At 36.5% G+C, this 18,692-nt stretch overlaps 1 protein-coding gene across 2 annotated transcripts; it reads right to left on the reverse strand.

The window, feature by feature from the left end:
• Positions 1 to 1,825: 1,825 nt before the first annotated feature.
• Positions 1,826 to 14,334, reverse strand: mrpl39 (mitochondrial ribosomal protein L39). 2 transcript variants are annotated; one of them, XM_059551548.1, is made up of 10 exons: positions 14,143 to 14,334; positions 11,090 to 11,296; positions 6,793 to 6,932; positions 6,608 to 6,707; positions 6,454 to 6,521; positions 5,733 to 5,845; positions 3,849 to 3,914; positions 3,454 to 3,607; positions 2,743 to 2,829; positions 1,826 to 1,962 (listed from the first exon to the last, which is right to left on the reverse strand). In XM_059551548.1, exons 1-10 carry the CDS (start codon positions 14,183 to 14,185, stop codon positions 1,894 to 1,896), a joined length of 1,047 nt encoding a protein of 348 aa, XP_059407531.1. In that variant the 5' UTR covers positions 14,186 to 14,334; the 3' UTR covers positions 1,826 to 1,893. The 2 variants fall into 2 exon arrangements, with proteins under 2 accessions (XP_059407531.1, XP_059407532.1); XM_059551549.1 differs by having other exon boundaries at positions 2,782 to 2,829; positions 14,143 to 14,333.
• Between the last annotated feature and the right edge of the window lie 4,358 nt (positions 14,335 to 18,692).

Here is an 18,692-nt window from a genome sequence, read left to right on the forward strand (position 1 = left end):
AGAAAAGATCTATCAGTGCTGAATGGCATCATACATACATCATATGTAAGGATATTTAACAAGAGTTCTAATACTGTGTCGTCACTGGACAGCACAACAAAATACAACAGAGCCTATTATAATCATTGATGCTCTCTACACTGAATGCGGCACGACACAACAAATCACAGACGGTGATCTGATGCCTCGTCCTATTTATGATGTACTAACACAAAGTTTGAATGATTTTTAACAGTCACTTTGGTGCATCCAATGTAGACACGTTGTGAGCGTGTGTAGCTTGGAGATAGAGATTTTTTAAGTCTCATGTACACTAAGAAAACTGCATTTATTTGATCATAAATAAAAACGTTAATATTGTGAAATATTAGTACAATTCCAAATAACTGCTTTATATGTGAATATTGTACAATTTTATTCTTGTTTTCACAAAGCATGATTTCTGAAGGATAATGTGACACTGGAGACTGGAGTAATGATGCTGGTTCGTGTAACCCTGAGGAACAAAACACTTGTTTGGAGACGCAGCGGTTCTGCTGTTTGTTCTATTTTCTTTCTTACAGCAAAACGGAATTATGTAAGTTGTTGTTTACTGTACATTAGCGATCTTGCAGATACACATATATAACAAAAAACACGACTTTTTGTGTGATAGGATGTCATATTTCATAGGCATAGTAGCCATGTTATAAAAACATAAACTCATTAAATAGCTTTATATTTTATTTTATTTTTATCATTTTAATGACATCTTCCCCACTATGTGTAATGGCAGACGAGAGAGAGCGTCCAAAACTCATCAGATGATCGCATAATTTAGTGGAACTAATAAATTAATATAAAATCATCCTCTATAAAGAAATAAGGTGTGAACATTTGGGAATTTATAATTAGCTATCTTTATAAATGTGTGCTCTTTGGAGCTAAATGCTTAATGGAGCTGAAGTATCCATGTGATAAACTAATCAGTGCAGACGCGATTCAGTGTCCTTCTTCTATGTGAAATAATCATAAATTCAAGTTTATGTTGTTTGATTGTGGCCTCGAAGGTCGTAGTTGTAAGCTGTAGTATTTTGGCTGGCCAGTTTACCAATTGACAAACCACAGCAGCATGAAAAACATAACTTTTTAAAAAAAATCTGACTGAAAGTTTATGCAAGTAAATCCCATATTTTTTAACATTCCTATTCTTCAACCAAAACCAAATTGTAAATAGTTAATTTAAATGTAAATTTTTCGAAATTGAGATTTATACATAATCTGAAAACTGAATACATAATCTTTCCATTAATGTATGGTTTGTTATGATAGGAGATAAAACTATTTGAAAATTTGAGGGTGCACAAAAATAAAAAATACTATAAAAAATACTGAGAAATTCTCTTTTAAAGTTGCCCAAATTAATTTCTTAGCCATGCATATTAGGCTACTAATCAAAAATTAAGGTTGATGTTTACGGTAGGATATTTACAAAATATTTTCATGGAACATGATCTGTACTTAATATCTGATTTGTGGCATGAAAGAAAAATCAATAACTGTGACCCCTACAATGTTTTTTTGGCTATTGCTAAAAATATACCCCAGTGACTTAAGACTGGTTCTGTGGTCCAGGGTCACAAATGATTCTTGTAATTTTGAATTCATTATGAGGGTCAGTAACAAAGACTCATATGATCTACTAGCAGCAACCAACTTTGTGATTTCCAGTGATTAATTTGCAGTCATTCATTTGCTGCAAGCAAAAAGAATCACTTCAATCATTCATGATGTTTTTGTCAGTAATGTGAGACGCTCATTCAAACACAATAAAACAAAAGTAGACTTTTTACACATGAAAAACATTTTTATTCAACAATATAACACACTGAATGCTGGGTGGGGAGGTGTTGATTACTGCTGAGGGGGCGTGGCTTCTGTTATGAGAGGAGGAGTCACTGTTGAGGATGAGGGAATCTCCACCTGCAAAAGAGAAAATAATCAAATAATGTGTTTCATTGACACAACCTCCAAAAATGTTAAAGAAAATGGTTTAATATAAGTTAGTCTATTTGTACATGCATATAACTAGAACAGTTTCTGAGTTTGTAAAAATGATCAAATGTGTTAACTAATGCACTTGCACACTAAATGCACTCAAAATGATGATTTAGACATTTTACAGCTAAAACAAAAAACAATTCACTGAATTCAAGTACTGCAATAAATTGAGCTTCACATTTCTGTATGTGTATGTGTGTTTTTATTTTTCGTTTGTTGGAACAAACTTAGGGATGAGTTGAAACTTTGTCTGTTTTTCTATTTTTAAAAATGCCAATGAGGCATTATCTAATTAAATATGCCCTAATTTGCATACATTTCCAGCACACAAATCTCAACACTGGATAAAACCAAGTTCATAATTCTTGTTTGATTTTGTTGACAGAAACAAATACAACTTCACCATGTTTTTAGGAATAAGATGTTGTATAAATCAGTGTGAATGGAACAAACCCCTCAGTAAAAGCCTTCAGAATATAAAGAGCAATAAAACTGAAATTTTTGGTGTAAGCTCTAATAAGACAACCATTTAATAAAAAAAATATGTCACTGGAATTTAAATGTACAGATGCAAACAGTGCAAAAAAAATAAAAATTTAAATGTGTATTTTGCCAAAAAACAAAACAAAAGCCAAATAGCTCAAAATCTCAAAACTGACCAGTGCATGAAAAGTGTTTTTGCCTGCAGTGTCTTGCCTTCACTTGTTTAACTGAATTATCACACACAAACACATTTCTTACAAGTCTTTCTGCTCTTTTGCGCAGCATCTTCCACACTTTATGATGAGCCTAAAAACACAAATAAAACAGACATGTGCACAACTCAGAATCAAGAATATACACACTAAAGCACAATGTACTAGACTTAACCACTTCAGCTGTTATTTTGATTTTTTGAGAATTAGACATATGCAATATTGGACCCACCGGTGGGTCCCCAGAGTTGATGTGGTTAATCTTAGAAACATAAAAATGAAAGACTGAACTGCTCTTGTAATTGTCCAAAGTGCTACATTTACTGTATTTTCCGCACTATAAGGCACACCGGATTATAAGGCGCACCTTCAATGAATGGCCTATTTTAGAACTGTTTTCATATATAGGGCGCACTGGATTATAAGGCGCATAGAACTGCAGTCAAACGTTTGACTGGGTTTGCGTTATGCATCCACTAGATGGAGCTGTGCTAAAGGGAATGTCAACAAAACAGTCAGAGAAAGACACCTTGAGTGCCTTGATCCATATATAAAGCGCTCCGGATTATAAGGCCACACTGTCGTTTTTTGAGAAAATGAAAGGCTTTGAAGTGCGCCTTATAGTGCAGAAAATACGGTACATTAATTATATGGCAGAATGACCCATTGTAAAGATTCATTTTCTCTCACACTCAATACAGACGTGAGATGTACGTACAGTGAGGTTGAGGGGCAGCGAGAGCCCCTGAGCCCGGCGCAGGACGCCCCACTCGCACTCTCCCACTGTATGGACAGATGTGACCTCATACTGAGAGCATAGACCTGTACGAGCCACTAGAGGGCCTCCGCTCACCGTCACATGATCTCCACACCTGAGCAACACACAGAACATCCAGCACAGCTGATCTGATAGTGTGTGTGTGTGTGTGTGTGCTGGTTTGACCTATTAAATGTCTTAATTATGCAGACATTATAAACATGATCAACTATTTTTATTTAAAAATGGAGAACATATTCTGTGAGGATTATCAATACATGAGCTTAGTATAAAAACCATTACACCTATGAAATGTCCTCTTAATGATAGGAGTGAGAGGGTGTGTGTGTGTTCACCTGTATAATGACACTGTCCCATTCTGGCTTTGAGCTGCTCTTTCTTCAACTTCCTCCTGTTTACACCTGCGCAAACACAATTACACGTTTAATCCGTGATTATTCTGGAGGAAAAAATGCTTTCAAAATATTCCATTAAAATAACATTGTTTTTTCCCCCCTCAATATTTCAAACTTTTCAGTCCGTCTGTTCAATTAGAGACAGTTTATATGTATCCAATCAACATCTTGATTCAACAATGTGTCAAACTCGAGAAATAAAATGGAGTGAATGCTGGTTTATTACATTCATCCCTCCTACAAACTAGATGAACTCTGATCAGAAACAAGAGTTTGTCCAAACAGGCAGCAACAATCTGTGGTTGTTTTATTGTTTGTTTGTTTGTTTGTGTTTTGGTCTGTTGGACTAAAATAGGCAAGACAAATCTATTCCAAATCACTTTCATACATTAATTTAAATAACATTTCTGGAAAGAATTTTCAGTATAAGTGGACAGATGGACTGACATTAAAATTTTTCAAAGACACAACTCATACATAACAGCATGCACAAAGCCCATAGTCGTGTCTGAATTAACCAGAGGTGAACCATTAAAAAAATAAAAACGCTGATAAACTGACTATCACTCACGATGCAAGCCGCAAATAATGTAATTGAGGACATTTACTAGGCCGCTGTGCCAATAATAATATTATAATAAACACTGCTTGTTTGTCATAATTAGTTTGCCTGTGAGTGCTGTCATGATGTGTTGGCTTACATTAAACGCACATTACATTTGTTGGTTTTGTGCCCAGACCGATGCATTTGTAATAAGAATTTTCATTTGACTTAAATTTAGCTATGTATTATTTTGGTGATATCAGTCACTCTCGCTGTGCTGTTTTCTTGTTGCATTTCTGAAAGGCAGTCGCACATCAGATGAGAAGTGCAGCGCGGTACAGGGCAACTCAAGTATCACACACCGGACTCATTGTGTTCAGTTCAAGATGACAGTCCGAAAGCATTAGTAAGTTACCGGTGGAGCCTCCGGTGTGCGCACGCTCATATAAAACAGTGTGTTCGGATTTTAAAGACATGGTGCGGCACAGCGCTTTGCTTCTCATCCAGTGTGTGACCTGATTAAGGCTGGATTAGCCTCTTATTTCAAAGGTGGAATTGTCAAAGAGGATTTTTAGAAGACATAAGACTGGTAGACTGGTAGTTTGATTTTTCCCCCGAAGAGGGTTGAAAGAGAAGGTCTTGGTTCAAGAGTCACGGTTCACTACTGGAATGAACTCGATAATACTTGTCCCCTAAATAGGGAGCTATGTAAATAAATAAATAAATAAATTAGTAATTATGCTTTGTATTTGTAATTTTTCTTGTCAATTTTTGTTATTAAGTTCCTGGGAAGAACTCCCGTTTTATACTGTTATTTTAGTTTCAAATATGAACTATTATAGTTTTATTAAGATTCTGAAATGTTTGTCCTGTTTGCATTTTAGTTTGAATAAAATTGAGTAATTTTGATAAATATTTTTGTCATTTTTATTCGTTTATTCTCTTTAATATAATATATCTCTATATAGTTTGTATTACTCTTTGGTTTTTAGTTTGAGTTATTTTAGTATACAACAAACTAAGCAAAAATTTGAAATGTTGAGAAATTAATTTGTATATATATATATATATATATTTCATGTTAATGTTTGTTTGATTTCAAGTAATGACAATTTATTTTCAAGATTTTAGTTTACTGGATGTAGATTTACTGAATATCGTCTACACTGTCTGAACAGATCCATACTTGATATTATACTGAATGATTTTAATTTTATAATGCACTAAATACAAAACACACGTTGAAAACATTTGAATTGTGTAGTGTGTTTTTCTTGTACCGGCTGTGAGAGAAGATCTCAAGCGCCACAGTCGCTGAAACCTCCAGCGGTTCCCACGGCAGATCCTTATGAATGAGCTGCAGTGAGTCACGCGTTAAACTGCGCATGTTTTCCTGCAACAAAAGAAGCAATCGAACTGATCACTGCTCACACTTCAGAGAAGATCAGTATCATCACCAAAGATACTGTCATACTGACACACAGCCAGGAGCTCCAATTCACATTCATTTCAGCGTCCTGCACTAAAGACAAATATAAACTGAGTGGGGTTTAAAATGAACAGGGGTTTGGACCAAAAAATGACTCTCAATCAGTGCTTTTTTTGTATATTCAGAATGTAGACATGAACAAGAGCACTGTTTTACCTGAATATCAAAATGACTGTGAATGTGATGCTTATTGAACTAGTGTATAAAATCATAAGAAGTTAATACTGAGGGTTAAATTTGTCGATATAAAACATGACAAAGGAAGTTAGAAAGCTGCCCTTATGAAGATAAAAATGCCCCTGGAAATCAATTTCATGGAACAAATATTGCATCTTAAAGAAAAGGCACATTTCTGATATCGAAACATTGCACTGAACATCTTCAGTATGACTGACATGTGAAGAACCGATCTGAATGCAGGTATGCCACACGTGCACACATTAACAATTAATCAACATGTAATATGAAGGACACATTTGAGATGCTAACATCTGAGATGAAGCAGTTCTGACCTCTGTAAGCATCCAGGAGTCTAAACGAGGGTCCAGAACCAGATCACAACAGAACGCACCAGCGGTCACTGCAAACACAACAGATGAAGAGTTAACATCATCTGAATATAATTAACAACACTCACAGCTGTGAGTAAATCAGGTTCAACTGTACCTGGCACTTCAGGAAGCTTCAGCAGCTCAACACTGAACTTGTCCTTAAATGCTGCATCGAGCACATGACCCAGAAGAGCTGCACAGGAACGCCAGTAAGCCTGAAGCACACACAAGTTCACTTTCTCAATGATAACACACAGCATCAGAAGTGTTTTATATTGTGCAGTGCAAACACACACTGACCTGGTTGGCTATCTGAGGGTCGTCATCTTTGAAGGTGAGAAGGGTGAGGTCACAGGAGTGGGTCAAAGGTCGGTGCATGTGCCACGGCTGTCCATCCACCAGAGCCAGAGCCGAGCTCTTCACATGCCACTCTGTCAGATCTGACAGACAAGACAAACATCAGAAACTTGAAACAATTTAACTGTGTGATGGGACGCTTGAATCTGTATTAGGGTTGGGCAATAAATCACAATAATATTGCACTTGCGATGAGGCAAAAGCTGTAATAAGTCTACGCATATCTATCGGTGAAGCACGGTTCTGTGATTAGTAAACCTTCATCCAAAGGCCAGAGGGCGCTCTCGAGCAAAAACTCCAAATCCGGCCCACAGTAGAAACCCCCAGTGACATTTACCTGTACCTGGCACTTCAGGAAGCTTCAGCAGCTCAACACTGAACTCTCTGCGTGCCTCTGATCTACACACACTTCTCCAACACATGATGAGCATTTCTGAAGCCAAAAGTAGGCGGAGCGGGCCATTGCCATCTTGGCAGCATGTCACTGTGCATCACTCCCAGATAATCAAAAATGGGCAAAAAGGCGGGAGCTAGTTGCTGAAACCACACCCACCTAGCACGACAGCAGCAGCAATCCACCTGTCACTCAAGTGGCCGCACACTAAATTATGCAGAATTTTAAGGCTTAATGAAATTTAAACAGATGAGTTCTAAAAAAAAAATTCACCCCCCTCACAGTTGTCATGAAGGGTGTATGTATATATATATATATATATATATATATATATATATATATATATATATATATATACACACACACACACAAACTAAATAATTTAGCAGACTCTTTTATCCAAAGCGAATAACAAATGAGAACAATAGAAGCAATCAGACCAATGAGAGAGCAAAAACAGTAGGCAAGTGCCATGACAAGTCTCAAAAAGTAAGGACCAATACCAAAGCAGGAAAGGGTGTCAAAAAGATAGGCCCACTCCACTCTATCAAAAGCCTTCTGTAGGAGGCACATTTTGTAGGATCTTTCCCTGGCTTAAGAATTAAAGTTATAAGGGCTGAACGCAAGGAAAAGCAAGTTCTTCATTGTTGAAAGACTCATTAATCAGATCAATCATAGGGGTTATTAATTTGTTATGAACAATCTTGTAGATGTCTATAGGCAGGCCATCTGGGCCTGGAGCTTTCCCACTATTCATACAATTAATGGCTGCACTCAAGTCTGCCTCTTCAATTGGTTGATCCATTGTTTTGGAATCTTCCTCAGATAGCGTGAATAACTGAATCTCGTCCATAAATGTTTTATAGAGATGGGTATTCACAGGAGGTGTCGATTTATAAAGATCTTGATAATAGTTTCTAAAAGCATTATTCATTTCAGTTGGAATCATGGTCTTTTGACAATTTGTAGTTTCTATTTCATTAATCACTTTTTCATTTTGTTGAACCTTAATTCTCCATGCCAATAGCCTACCAGCCTTTTCTCCTTGATCATGATATGATTGTTTAAGCCTTGTTATATTAACCACAGCTGTATTGGTAGAGAGTTCGTTCAATTCTGCTTTAAGTAGTGGTCAAGTCACCTTTATTTATATAGCGCTTTAAACAAAATACATTCCGTCAAAGCAACTGAACAACATTCATTAGGAAAACAGTGTGTCAATAATGCAAAATGATAGTTAAAGGCAGTTCATCATTGAAATCAGTGATGTCATCTCTGTTCAGTTAAATAGTGTCTGTGCATTTATTTGCAATCAAGTCAACGATATCGCTGTAGATGAAGTGACCCCAACTAAGCAAGCCAGAGGTGAAAACTGAGAGAGTAAAGGAAGTGAGGATGAAACCATAGAGAATAGGCGAGAAGGAGAGTGTGAACGTAGGTTCCGTCGAAAGGTGACCTGCGGAGGAGTCTGTGCCGTTTCAGGAGTAAGTGTGAGGTAATAAGTTATGAGGAAGTGGTCTGAGGTGTGCAGTGGAGCAACTAAAGTGTTGTCCATGGAGCAACAGCACGTGTAGATGAGGTCAAGTTGATTTGTGAGTCGCTGTAGTAGATCACTTGAGATCAAAATGTATGTGTATATATATATATACACAAAGTGGGTACAGAAAGTATTCAAACCTCCTTAAATTTTTCACTTTTTTATTTTGCAGCCATTTGCTAAAATCATGTAAGTTCTTTTTTTCTACTTTTTCTTTTTTTCTATTTTTTTTTTTTTTTTTACACACAGCACCCCATATTGACAGAAAAACAGAATTGTTGACATTTTTGCAGATTTATTAAAAAAGAAAAACTGAAATATCACATGGTCCTAAGTATTCAGACCCTTTGCTGTGACACTCATTTATTTAACTCAGGTGCTCACCATTTCTTCTGATCATCCTTGAGATGGTTCTACACCTGCATTTGAGTCCAGCTGTGTTTGATTATACTGATGGGACTTAATTAGGAAAGCACACCTGTCTATATAAGACCTTACAGCTCACAGTGCATGTCAGAGCAAATGAGAATCAGGAGGTCAAAGGAACTGCCCGAAGAGCTCAGAGTGGCCCGACAGAAGCCTCTCCTCAGTGCAAGACACACGAAAGCCCCCATGGAGCGGTATGTGTGGCGAAAACCAGGCACTGCTTATCACCTGTCCAATACAGTCCCAACAGTGAAGCATGGTGGTGGCTGCATCATGTTGTGGGGGTGTTTTTCAGCTGCAGGGACAGGACGACTGGTTGCAATTGAGGGAAAGATGAATGTGGCCAAGTAAAGGGAAATCCTGGACGAAAGCCTTCTCCAGAGTGCTCAGGACCTCAGACTGGGCCGAAGGTTCACCTTCCAACAAGACAATGACCCTAAGCACACAGCTAAAATAATGAAGGAGTGGCTTCACAACAACTCCGTGACTTTTCTTGAATGGCCCAGCCAGAGCCCTGACTTAAACCCAATAGAGCATCTCTGGAGAGACCTGAAAATGGCTGTCCACCAACGTTTACCATCCAACCTGACAGAACTGGAGAGGATCTGCAAGGAGGAATGGCAGAGGATCCCCAAATCCAGGTGTGAAAAACTTGTTGCATCTTTCCCAAAAAGACTCATGGCTGTATTAGATCAAAAGGGTGCTTCTACTAAATACTGAGCAAAGGGTCTGAATAATTAGGACCATGTGATATATTTCAGTTTTTCTTTTTTAATAAATCTGCAAAAATGTCAACAATTCTGTGTTTTTTCTGTCAATATGGGGTGCTGTGTGTACATTAATGAGGGAAAAAATGAACTTAAATGATTTTAGCAAATAGCTGCAATATAACAAAGAGTGAAAAATTTAAGGGGGTCTGAATACTTTCCGTACCCACTGTATATGTATGTGCGTATGTGTGTTTGATAGAATAAATGTCAGATTTTGTAAACCATACATTGTGTTGAAGTGATTTTTATTTGGTGCTGAAGAAATTGTCTCCTCTCGCTCAACCTGTGTCCTGTGCACTCACAACTCTCTGTGCTCATGCGCAAGATATTAAATCTTTTCACACCTTTCTATTTATAACCTTTTCTATTCTCATCTTTAACCGTGTGCAGTTTGAACGTTCTGTTCCGTTAACATGGGCTCGAAAAAAAAGCCTACGTATCACAGACAGTGTGTGTGTGAACCTGGAGTTAGGCATATGCCCAGTCTGCTCTGTTCTCACGCTCCACTTAGGTGCGCTGCATCCTGATTGGTTCAGATAACATACTGCGGGAGGTCGGGGCTGCGGAAAATTGTGCTATAAAGCGATTTAGAAATCGCACATGCTCAAATCACTCTGTTGTTCAAGAAAGGCGTTTCCACAAAGCATCAGCTTACGCCGTTTCTTGGTGTAAATTTACAGAATTATGTACTGCTTTTACGGTCTTTAAAACTAGCTTATGGCTTTAATTCATAATAACACTTCCTCCAGTGGAGAAGTCCATCCCCCGTTAACCTCACACATCAAAATCATATTTGTTTTGAACTGTTTTGGCTTGTAAACTATACTTTTTAAAGTTAAAAACATCTTGATGGATTCAAACAGTCTTCACAAGAATTTAGTTGATGTACTACCATTATTGCGATGTTTTAATCAGCTGTTTTGACTCTCATTCTGACAGCACCCATTTACTGCAGAGGATATAATTTAATGCTAAATTTCTCCATATCTGTTACCATAGAGAAACAAACTTATCTACATCATGGATGGCCTTTGGATGAGTACATTTCCAGGAAACTAAATTTTTAGGTATTATTAAATTATTAAAACAATTAATTATCATTAAGACACTCACGGCGTGTGCAGCTGTACGGCGTTGACAAGCCTCTGTTCATGACCAGCAGGGTCCCCTGTAGACCAGGCCCCTGTAGCATCACCTCGATCTTCTCTGTCCGCGGATACAGAGATCTCTGACGTGCCTGCTCTTTAGAGAACAGAGCACTGCGATGACTGCGCAGTTCTGCAGGTGGGAGGCATGCTGCCGCTGCACTCGACACTAGACCTGCAACACATTTACATTCATTCATTACGAAGATGCCATCATCGATGTATTGACTAGCAAAAATGACTGCCTATTACAATTGTGTTAGTACTTATATATATGCAATACTAAAGCTTTTTGGGAATCTTTGATACATTTTTCAGGATTCTTTGTTGAATAAAGTGAAAAATAACAGCATGTATTTATTTAAAACAGAAATGTTTTCTAAGAATATAAATCTGTATTATCACTTTTTATCAATTAAACATCCCTGCTGAATAATAGCATTAATTTCTTAAAAAAATAATCAAAAAATACTGACCCAAAAATTTTGAATGGTAGGTTATACGGTTACAAAAAAATTATATTTTGAATAAATTCTGTTCTTTTTAACTTCTTATTAGTCAATAAATGTTTGTGCACTACCGCCATCTATCTCTCAAGTGGACCATTGACAGTCTCAATTGAAATTGTAAATATTGCAGTTGTGCTGAATTCTGCACCCCTGCCAGATTCTGCACCCCCTCATTAAAGTCGCTACTTGATTGCCTAATCCCCACCCCACCCCTAATCCTAACCTCTCCCCAACAACTACTCCTAAACCTAGCAATACTAGAGGGTGCAAATTTCAGTGCGGCACTGTAAAGCAAGAAGACGACTACTCCTCATGCGCAGGCTGAAGAAGAAGACACAAATGCGCTCATGACGGTTCAGACATTGTGGTGAAAAACAGAGATAAAAACAATATAAAAATTTTCAGTTTGTTGCACAGACCAATCGTTTTGTGTCTTTACACATCAATGTATTATCACGAGCAGCAGGGTTTAATTTGGTTTTGTTTGTTTATGTTTTATGACTCTCAAAGCCATGATTCCCATCCACTGACATAATTATGACTGACAGACTGCAACGGTTTTGGTTAAAAGTTTGTGTTCTACTTAAGAAACAAAGTCACCTACATCTTGGATGCTTTGGGGGTAAGCAGAAAAATATAAAATTTTCATTTTTGGGTGAACTATCGCTTTAAGACTGGTTTTGGATTACAAACACATTGCAAACCCGATTCCAATATAGTTGGGACACTGTACAAATTGTGAATAAAAAGAGAACGCAATGATTTGGAAGTTTCAAATTTCAATATTTTATTCAGGATACAACATAGATGACATATCAAATGTTTAAACAGAAAAAAATGTATCATTTTAAGGGGAAAATAAGTTTATTTTAAATATCATGGCGTCAACACATCTCAAAAAAGTTGGGACAAGGCCATGTTTAACACTGTGTGGCATCCCCTCTTCTTTTTGTAACAGTCTGCAGACGTCTGGGGACTGAGGAGTCAAGTTACTTAAGTTTAGGAATAGGAATGTTTGTCCCATTCTTGTCTAATACAGGCTTCAAGATGTTCAACTGTCTTAGGTCTTCTTTGTCGCATCTTCCTCTTTATGATGCACCAAATATTTTTTTGAATGCGCCAAATTTTGATTCGTCTGACCACAGAACAGTTTTCCACTTTGCCACAGTCCATTTTAAATAAGCCTTGTCCCAGAGAAAACGCCTGCGCTTCTGGATCATGTTTAGATATTTCTTATTTTTTAACCTGTAGAGTTTTAGCCAGCAGCGGCGAATGGCACAGTGGATTGTGTTCACCGACTATGTTTTCTGTGTATTCGAAGTATTCCTGAGCCCATGTTGTGATTTCCATTACAGTAGCATTCCTGTATGTGATGCAGAGCCGTCTAAGGGCCCGAAGATCACGGGCATCCAGTTTGGTTTTCCGGCCTGGACCCTTACGCACAGAGATTGTTCCAGATTCTCTGAATCTTTGGATAATATTATGCACTGTAGATGATGATAACTTCAAACTCTTTGCATTTTTTCTCTGAGAAACTCATTTCTGATATTGCTCCACTATTTTTCGCCGCAGCATTGGGGGAATTGGTGATCCTCTGCCCATCTTGACTTCTGAGAGACTCTGAGAGGCTCTTTTTATACCCAATCATGTTGCCAATTGACCTAATAAGTTGCAAATTGGTCCTCCAGCTGTTCCTTATATGTACATTTTACTTTTTCGGTCTCTTATTGCTACCTGTCTCAACTTTTTTGGAATATGTAGCTCACACGAAATCCAAAGAGAGCCAATATTTAGCATGACATTTCAAAATGTCTCACTTTCAACATTTGATATGTTATCTATATTCGATTGGGAATAAAATATAAGTTTATAAGATTCATAAATTATTCCATTCCTTTTTTACTCACAATTTGTACAGTACAACTTTTTTGGAATCATGTTTGTATATGAAGAGAACACACATTTAATTCTTATGTACCATATTCCATTTTAAAGCTCATAGCAACTGTGTGATATGACTCAGTAACGTCATCCCAGACTTCTTCAGTATGACCTTAAAACTGATTTGCACGCATAATGATGTTGATCAGTGTCCCATTAATTTACATTCACCCTACAAACACACCGTACTACAGTCACAGTATCAGAAATTTGTGCATTAGACGTAAAACATGGTATTATCATAACGTTAGTTGATGGTTACAGTATAACCTACAGTATAATCTGTAACTGTTTAAATAAGAAGTGAACATCTGGTAGTTAATGTTTAATTTGACATACTGTACAGGTCCTGGTCATATAATTAGAATATCATCAAAAAGTTGATTTCACTAATTACATTCAAAAAGTGAAACTTGTATATTATATTCATTCATTACACACAGGCTGATATATTTCAAATGTTTATATCTCTTAATTTAGATGATAATCTAATTATATGGCCAGCACCTGTAGAGAGTGCGTGTGTGAAGGTCAGTAGATTCATTATTTGCGTTTTATCAAGACAACTTACGGCGCTGAAGCATTTGACAGACTGTCCGAGCAGCCATGGGCATCACGCAAAGATATCCTCTGCAACAGAAACTAATTAATACAAACTACAGAAAAGAGAAGAAAAAACAGCTACAGCAAGCCGCTGACTGAGGGAAATGAGCGACACGCTTGTGCAGCTTCCGACTGGAGCGCTGCAGCGACAAAAACATTCCGTGTGATGCCACGGTGAGCGTTTGGAGTTCCGCTTTCTTCTTGTTTTGAAGTATTATGGCGGTTGGCAAACCAGCTTTTGGTGCATATTCCGCCACCTACTGGGATGGAGTGTGGGGCGACGATATCAAGGAAAATGTTATTTAAAAAATAAATAAATAAATACAAATAGGTAAAAAAAATAATCTACCTAGCCTACCTACCTAACCTATTTTATCATATACATTTGTTCTTTTCAGAAAATCCTTTATGACAACCATTTAACACATTTTGTAATGTCAAAGAATTAATGCCAGCAGATTTTAATTCCTCTTTTAATTGTATCCTTTCCTTTTCATAAGCCCTACAGTAAATCAGCACATGCTCTACAGTTTCTGGAAGTCCACAATGATTACATCAGCAGATTCGTGTCTTTCTATCATCTGTAGTGGTTTATTAAGAATAGAGTGTCCAATTCTCAATCGAGATATAACTGTATCATCTCTTATATTACCATAAGCAGTTCTTACATGGCCTACTTGTTTATATATATTATACAAATGTCGCCGTTTATTACCTTTATACCATCTCTCTTGTCATATCTTTCTGACAGCTATTTTAATTAAACCTTTCATTTCTGACTTACTCAAGGGTACATGTCAATATTTGTGTGCTTAAGAGTCTGCTTCACTATCTTGTCTACCTCATCATTTCCTTGCACTCTAACATGAGCAGGCACCCACAGAAATTCGACTATAATTCTCAGTTGCCGTATTCGGTAAAAACTTTTCAGTACTTCTAAATAAATTAACTTATCTAGATTCCGATTTTCCACTCAGTATTGTGAGTGCAGAATATGAATCTGAACAGATTACCACTGTTGTTTGTTGGTTTTCTGTATAGCGATCATCTCTCTGTTGCATATACATATATATTATTAGCAGTTATTTTTGCAGATTAATATTTAAAGTGAGGAATATACATGGCAGCACTTGTATGCCCACTGTCTGGGTCTTTAGAACCATCTGTATTTGTAAAAAGTAATGACTAAATGCTGCTGCATTGTTTCTGCTGTGTTTCTTTTGGAAAATATTTCTGGTTTCCATTTATTAAATTACATATTTGCAAATCAACTGTTGGCATAGAGAAAAGACCTATTTGTTGAGCCTTCTTGCCTACTGTCCAGCCAAAGTTATTCAGATATGTCTGTTCATACTCCCAGCAGCTCTCCAATATTTTTTTTTAACTTGATAATTTGTAAAATCACCTTTAATACCAGGCCAATCTACCATTTTAAGCTGAATTTCACAAATGTCTAGTGGTGTTTCACCCATTTCTACCTGAAAAGCTGTCACAGGAGAGGATCTAAACGCTCCACAACATATTCCAAGGGCTTGGTTTTGAATCACCTCTATCTTATTTAATAATGATGTTGATGCTGAGCCAAATATATTCTACAATAATCAACTGCTGACCCAACTAATGCACTATACCCTTCTAAGAGAATGTGTAGCTCCCCAATCCACTCCTGCCAAGCACCTCAGTACATTGACTCCTTTCTTACATTTATCAACTAACTTCTGAATATGTGACCCAAATGTTAATTTGGAATACATCCATACTCCCAGATACCTTATTAGTGATACTTGCTCTAACTGGCATTATAGTTGTTAAACACAAGAATCAAATCAGCACACAGTGAGAAATAGAGAAATGTATAGATGATAGATTTATAGATAGACAGGATGCCAACAGACCACTATCCACCTTATATAAATATCCAGAACAGTTCTTCTGTCAGAGCGAGTATTACCTAGCTGGCACATGACCGACCTTCAGCGTTGAAAAATGGTTGAAGTAAGGTCAGTTGTTGTTTTAACGTTGAAACAATGTTGATACAATGTTTAAAGCTGAACGGTTGAAAAACAGCCGGCACATGACCAACCTTCAGTGTTGAAAAATGGTTGAAATGAGGTCAGTTGTTGTTTTAACGTTGAAACAATGTTGAAAATGTTTAATGCTAAATGTTTGAAAAAGGTTAACAAAAACACTTGTAAATCAACATAATTTTTTTAATGAGATCTTTATGTTGAATCAACTTAATGTCTTCAACAACATAATAAATGTCTGCCTTTTAAATTATTTATATTAAATTATTTAAGATTATTATTATTTTAATAGCATTTTACAATATTTTAATTATGTTATATAACTTTTGTTATAACACATTTTAATTTAATCTTTAAGTTTTAATTTATGTAACTTTCATGTAAGCACAGTGCTGTGTTAATGTTCTTACTGTGTATTTACAAAGTTAAGGTGGCTGACAACAATAAATATTCTTATTAGGAGTAAAACTGCTTCATTTTTGAACTGTAGCTGAATAGTTAGGCCTACTACGCTGCTGAAATGTAATGTTGGTCATTATGGTGGAACTTAGAGATCCAAATATTTTCTGAAGTGGTACTTGGTATAAAAAGTTTGAGAACTACTGGTTTAAAGAAATGGTATAAAATGAAATCCTGCTTTTTAAGAACTTTTCAGTTAACCATTTCCTTTTTACCCTTGCAGAGTCAACAAGCATCCAGCTTATTAATAGCAAATTGGTAAGAATTTCTTCATGTGCTAGATTGCACTGTCACTTCTGGTAGAGATTCATTGATCTTTTGTGATAGGTTGTGATTTTCCTTAGTTTAATAAAAATTTACTTAATTTGATTTGACTTGTTTTACTAAAATACACTGTATAGCTAGGGTTTTGATTAAAACAGTGTAACTTGGGGGTTCTGAAAACACTGCTTGTGAATAATTTGTTAATATTATAAACTTTCATCTGAATTCATTAAATAGGTGTTTAATGAATAATATTGTGCACTTTGTTTCCAACCCCAGTGACTGAACTGTAAACTGAAAATATTGTGCGATTTGTTTTGCATTCAGGTTTCAGTTAAATATATTTCACAATATCAAAGTTGATATTTTGTGAGGAATTATTTTTGGTGTGTTTGTTTATACAGGACAGTACAGAAAGTGCACAAGTGGGAGAGAGTGTGAATGGAACCTGCCACCAGGGGCACAGTGAGGGGAGGGAAGGTAAGGACGATTTCAAGGCAATTTCAAACTATAGTTTGAGGGAAGGTTAGGACGAGGAAGGTAAGTAAGGTTAGTAGTGAAAATGTGTTGAACAGTTTGAGAATGGAACTTGCAACCAGGAACCCCTCTAACGCTGGGCCCTTGAAATCGTCCTCACCTTCCTCCCCTTACTGTGCCCCTGGTTACAGGTTCCATTCTCAAACTGTTCAACACATTTTCACTGCACTAATGTACAAATCTCTTGTAATGAGACACATTAGTAAAACATGTTTTTTACAGAAACTATAGTTTTCCACCAAAATAAAAGATCAGCTGGTTTCAGACATAAAAAGTACAAGGGTTTCTCTTGCCAGTGCAGCACAAAATATGCATATTATTTAAAAAAAAACTGAAATATTATTGTATTTGGATTGTTCTTTTACAGGTTTTGAACAATACATCCATGCATAAACACTGCAAAATAAAGTTTGGGATTATTTTCATCTGTTTTATACAGTATGTTTCCAAAATAAAACTGCTGTTTTACAATTTGGCATGTGGTAGTTTATTGAAGTTGATTTGTAAAGCCATTGCTGCCAGTCATTAGATTTTAACCTTAATAATGTACAGTGTTGAATCTAAATGCAAACTAGGTAAATACAGTTGTGTATTTACCAACGTTTAAAGTTAAGACGGTGAAACAACGTCATTTTATCAATGTTGATTCACTTTGCAAAATCAACACCTTATTCAACGTTAATCCAACAATCTAAAGAATGACCATAATTCACCCATGATGAAGGTAAGATGGTGAAACAATGTCGCGATTTCAACTGTGAATCAACATCACAATATCAACGTTGATCCAATTTGCAAAATTGAAAGGTAATAAAACATTGATTCAACCATAGTGTCTGACGTTGTTTCAACGCTGAATGCCGGCTGGTTAGTAGTGTCTGTGTTTGAGTGTATATCAGGGATGGGCAACTGATTGCTTATGCTCAGTTCATGATGTTAATACTAACTCCAACCAGGAGAGGTCGCAAATTTCCAGCCGCTGCCTGTATTAATTACAGCGTAGGATGTGCAGTCTAATGTGAACACTAACACTGGCAAAAAATAAGTAAATATTTACAATGAAATCGTATTTCCAGTAAAGATGGTAAACAGATTATCTTTTTACCAAGTTCCAGAGGATATATGTTTGGATTTTTCAACATAATCTGTAATGAAATAAAGATTTTCAATCGACATTTACACCACTGCTTACAAAGTATGAAAAGCCCCTTTAACACTGAGATTCTGGATA

The sequence above is a fragment of the Carassius carassius genome, chromosome 6 (assembly GCF_963082965.1).
Source record: "Carassius carassius chromosome 6, fCarCar2.1, whole genome shotgun sequence".
Classification (NCBI taxonomy): Eukaryota; Metazoa; Chordata; class Actinopteri; order Cypriniformes; family Cyprinidae; genus Carassius; species Carassius carassius.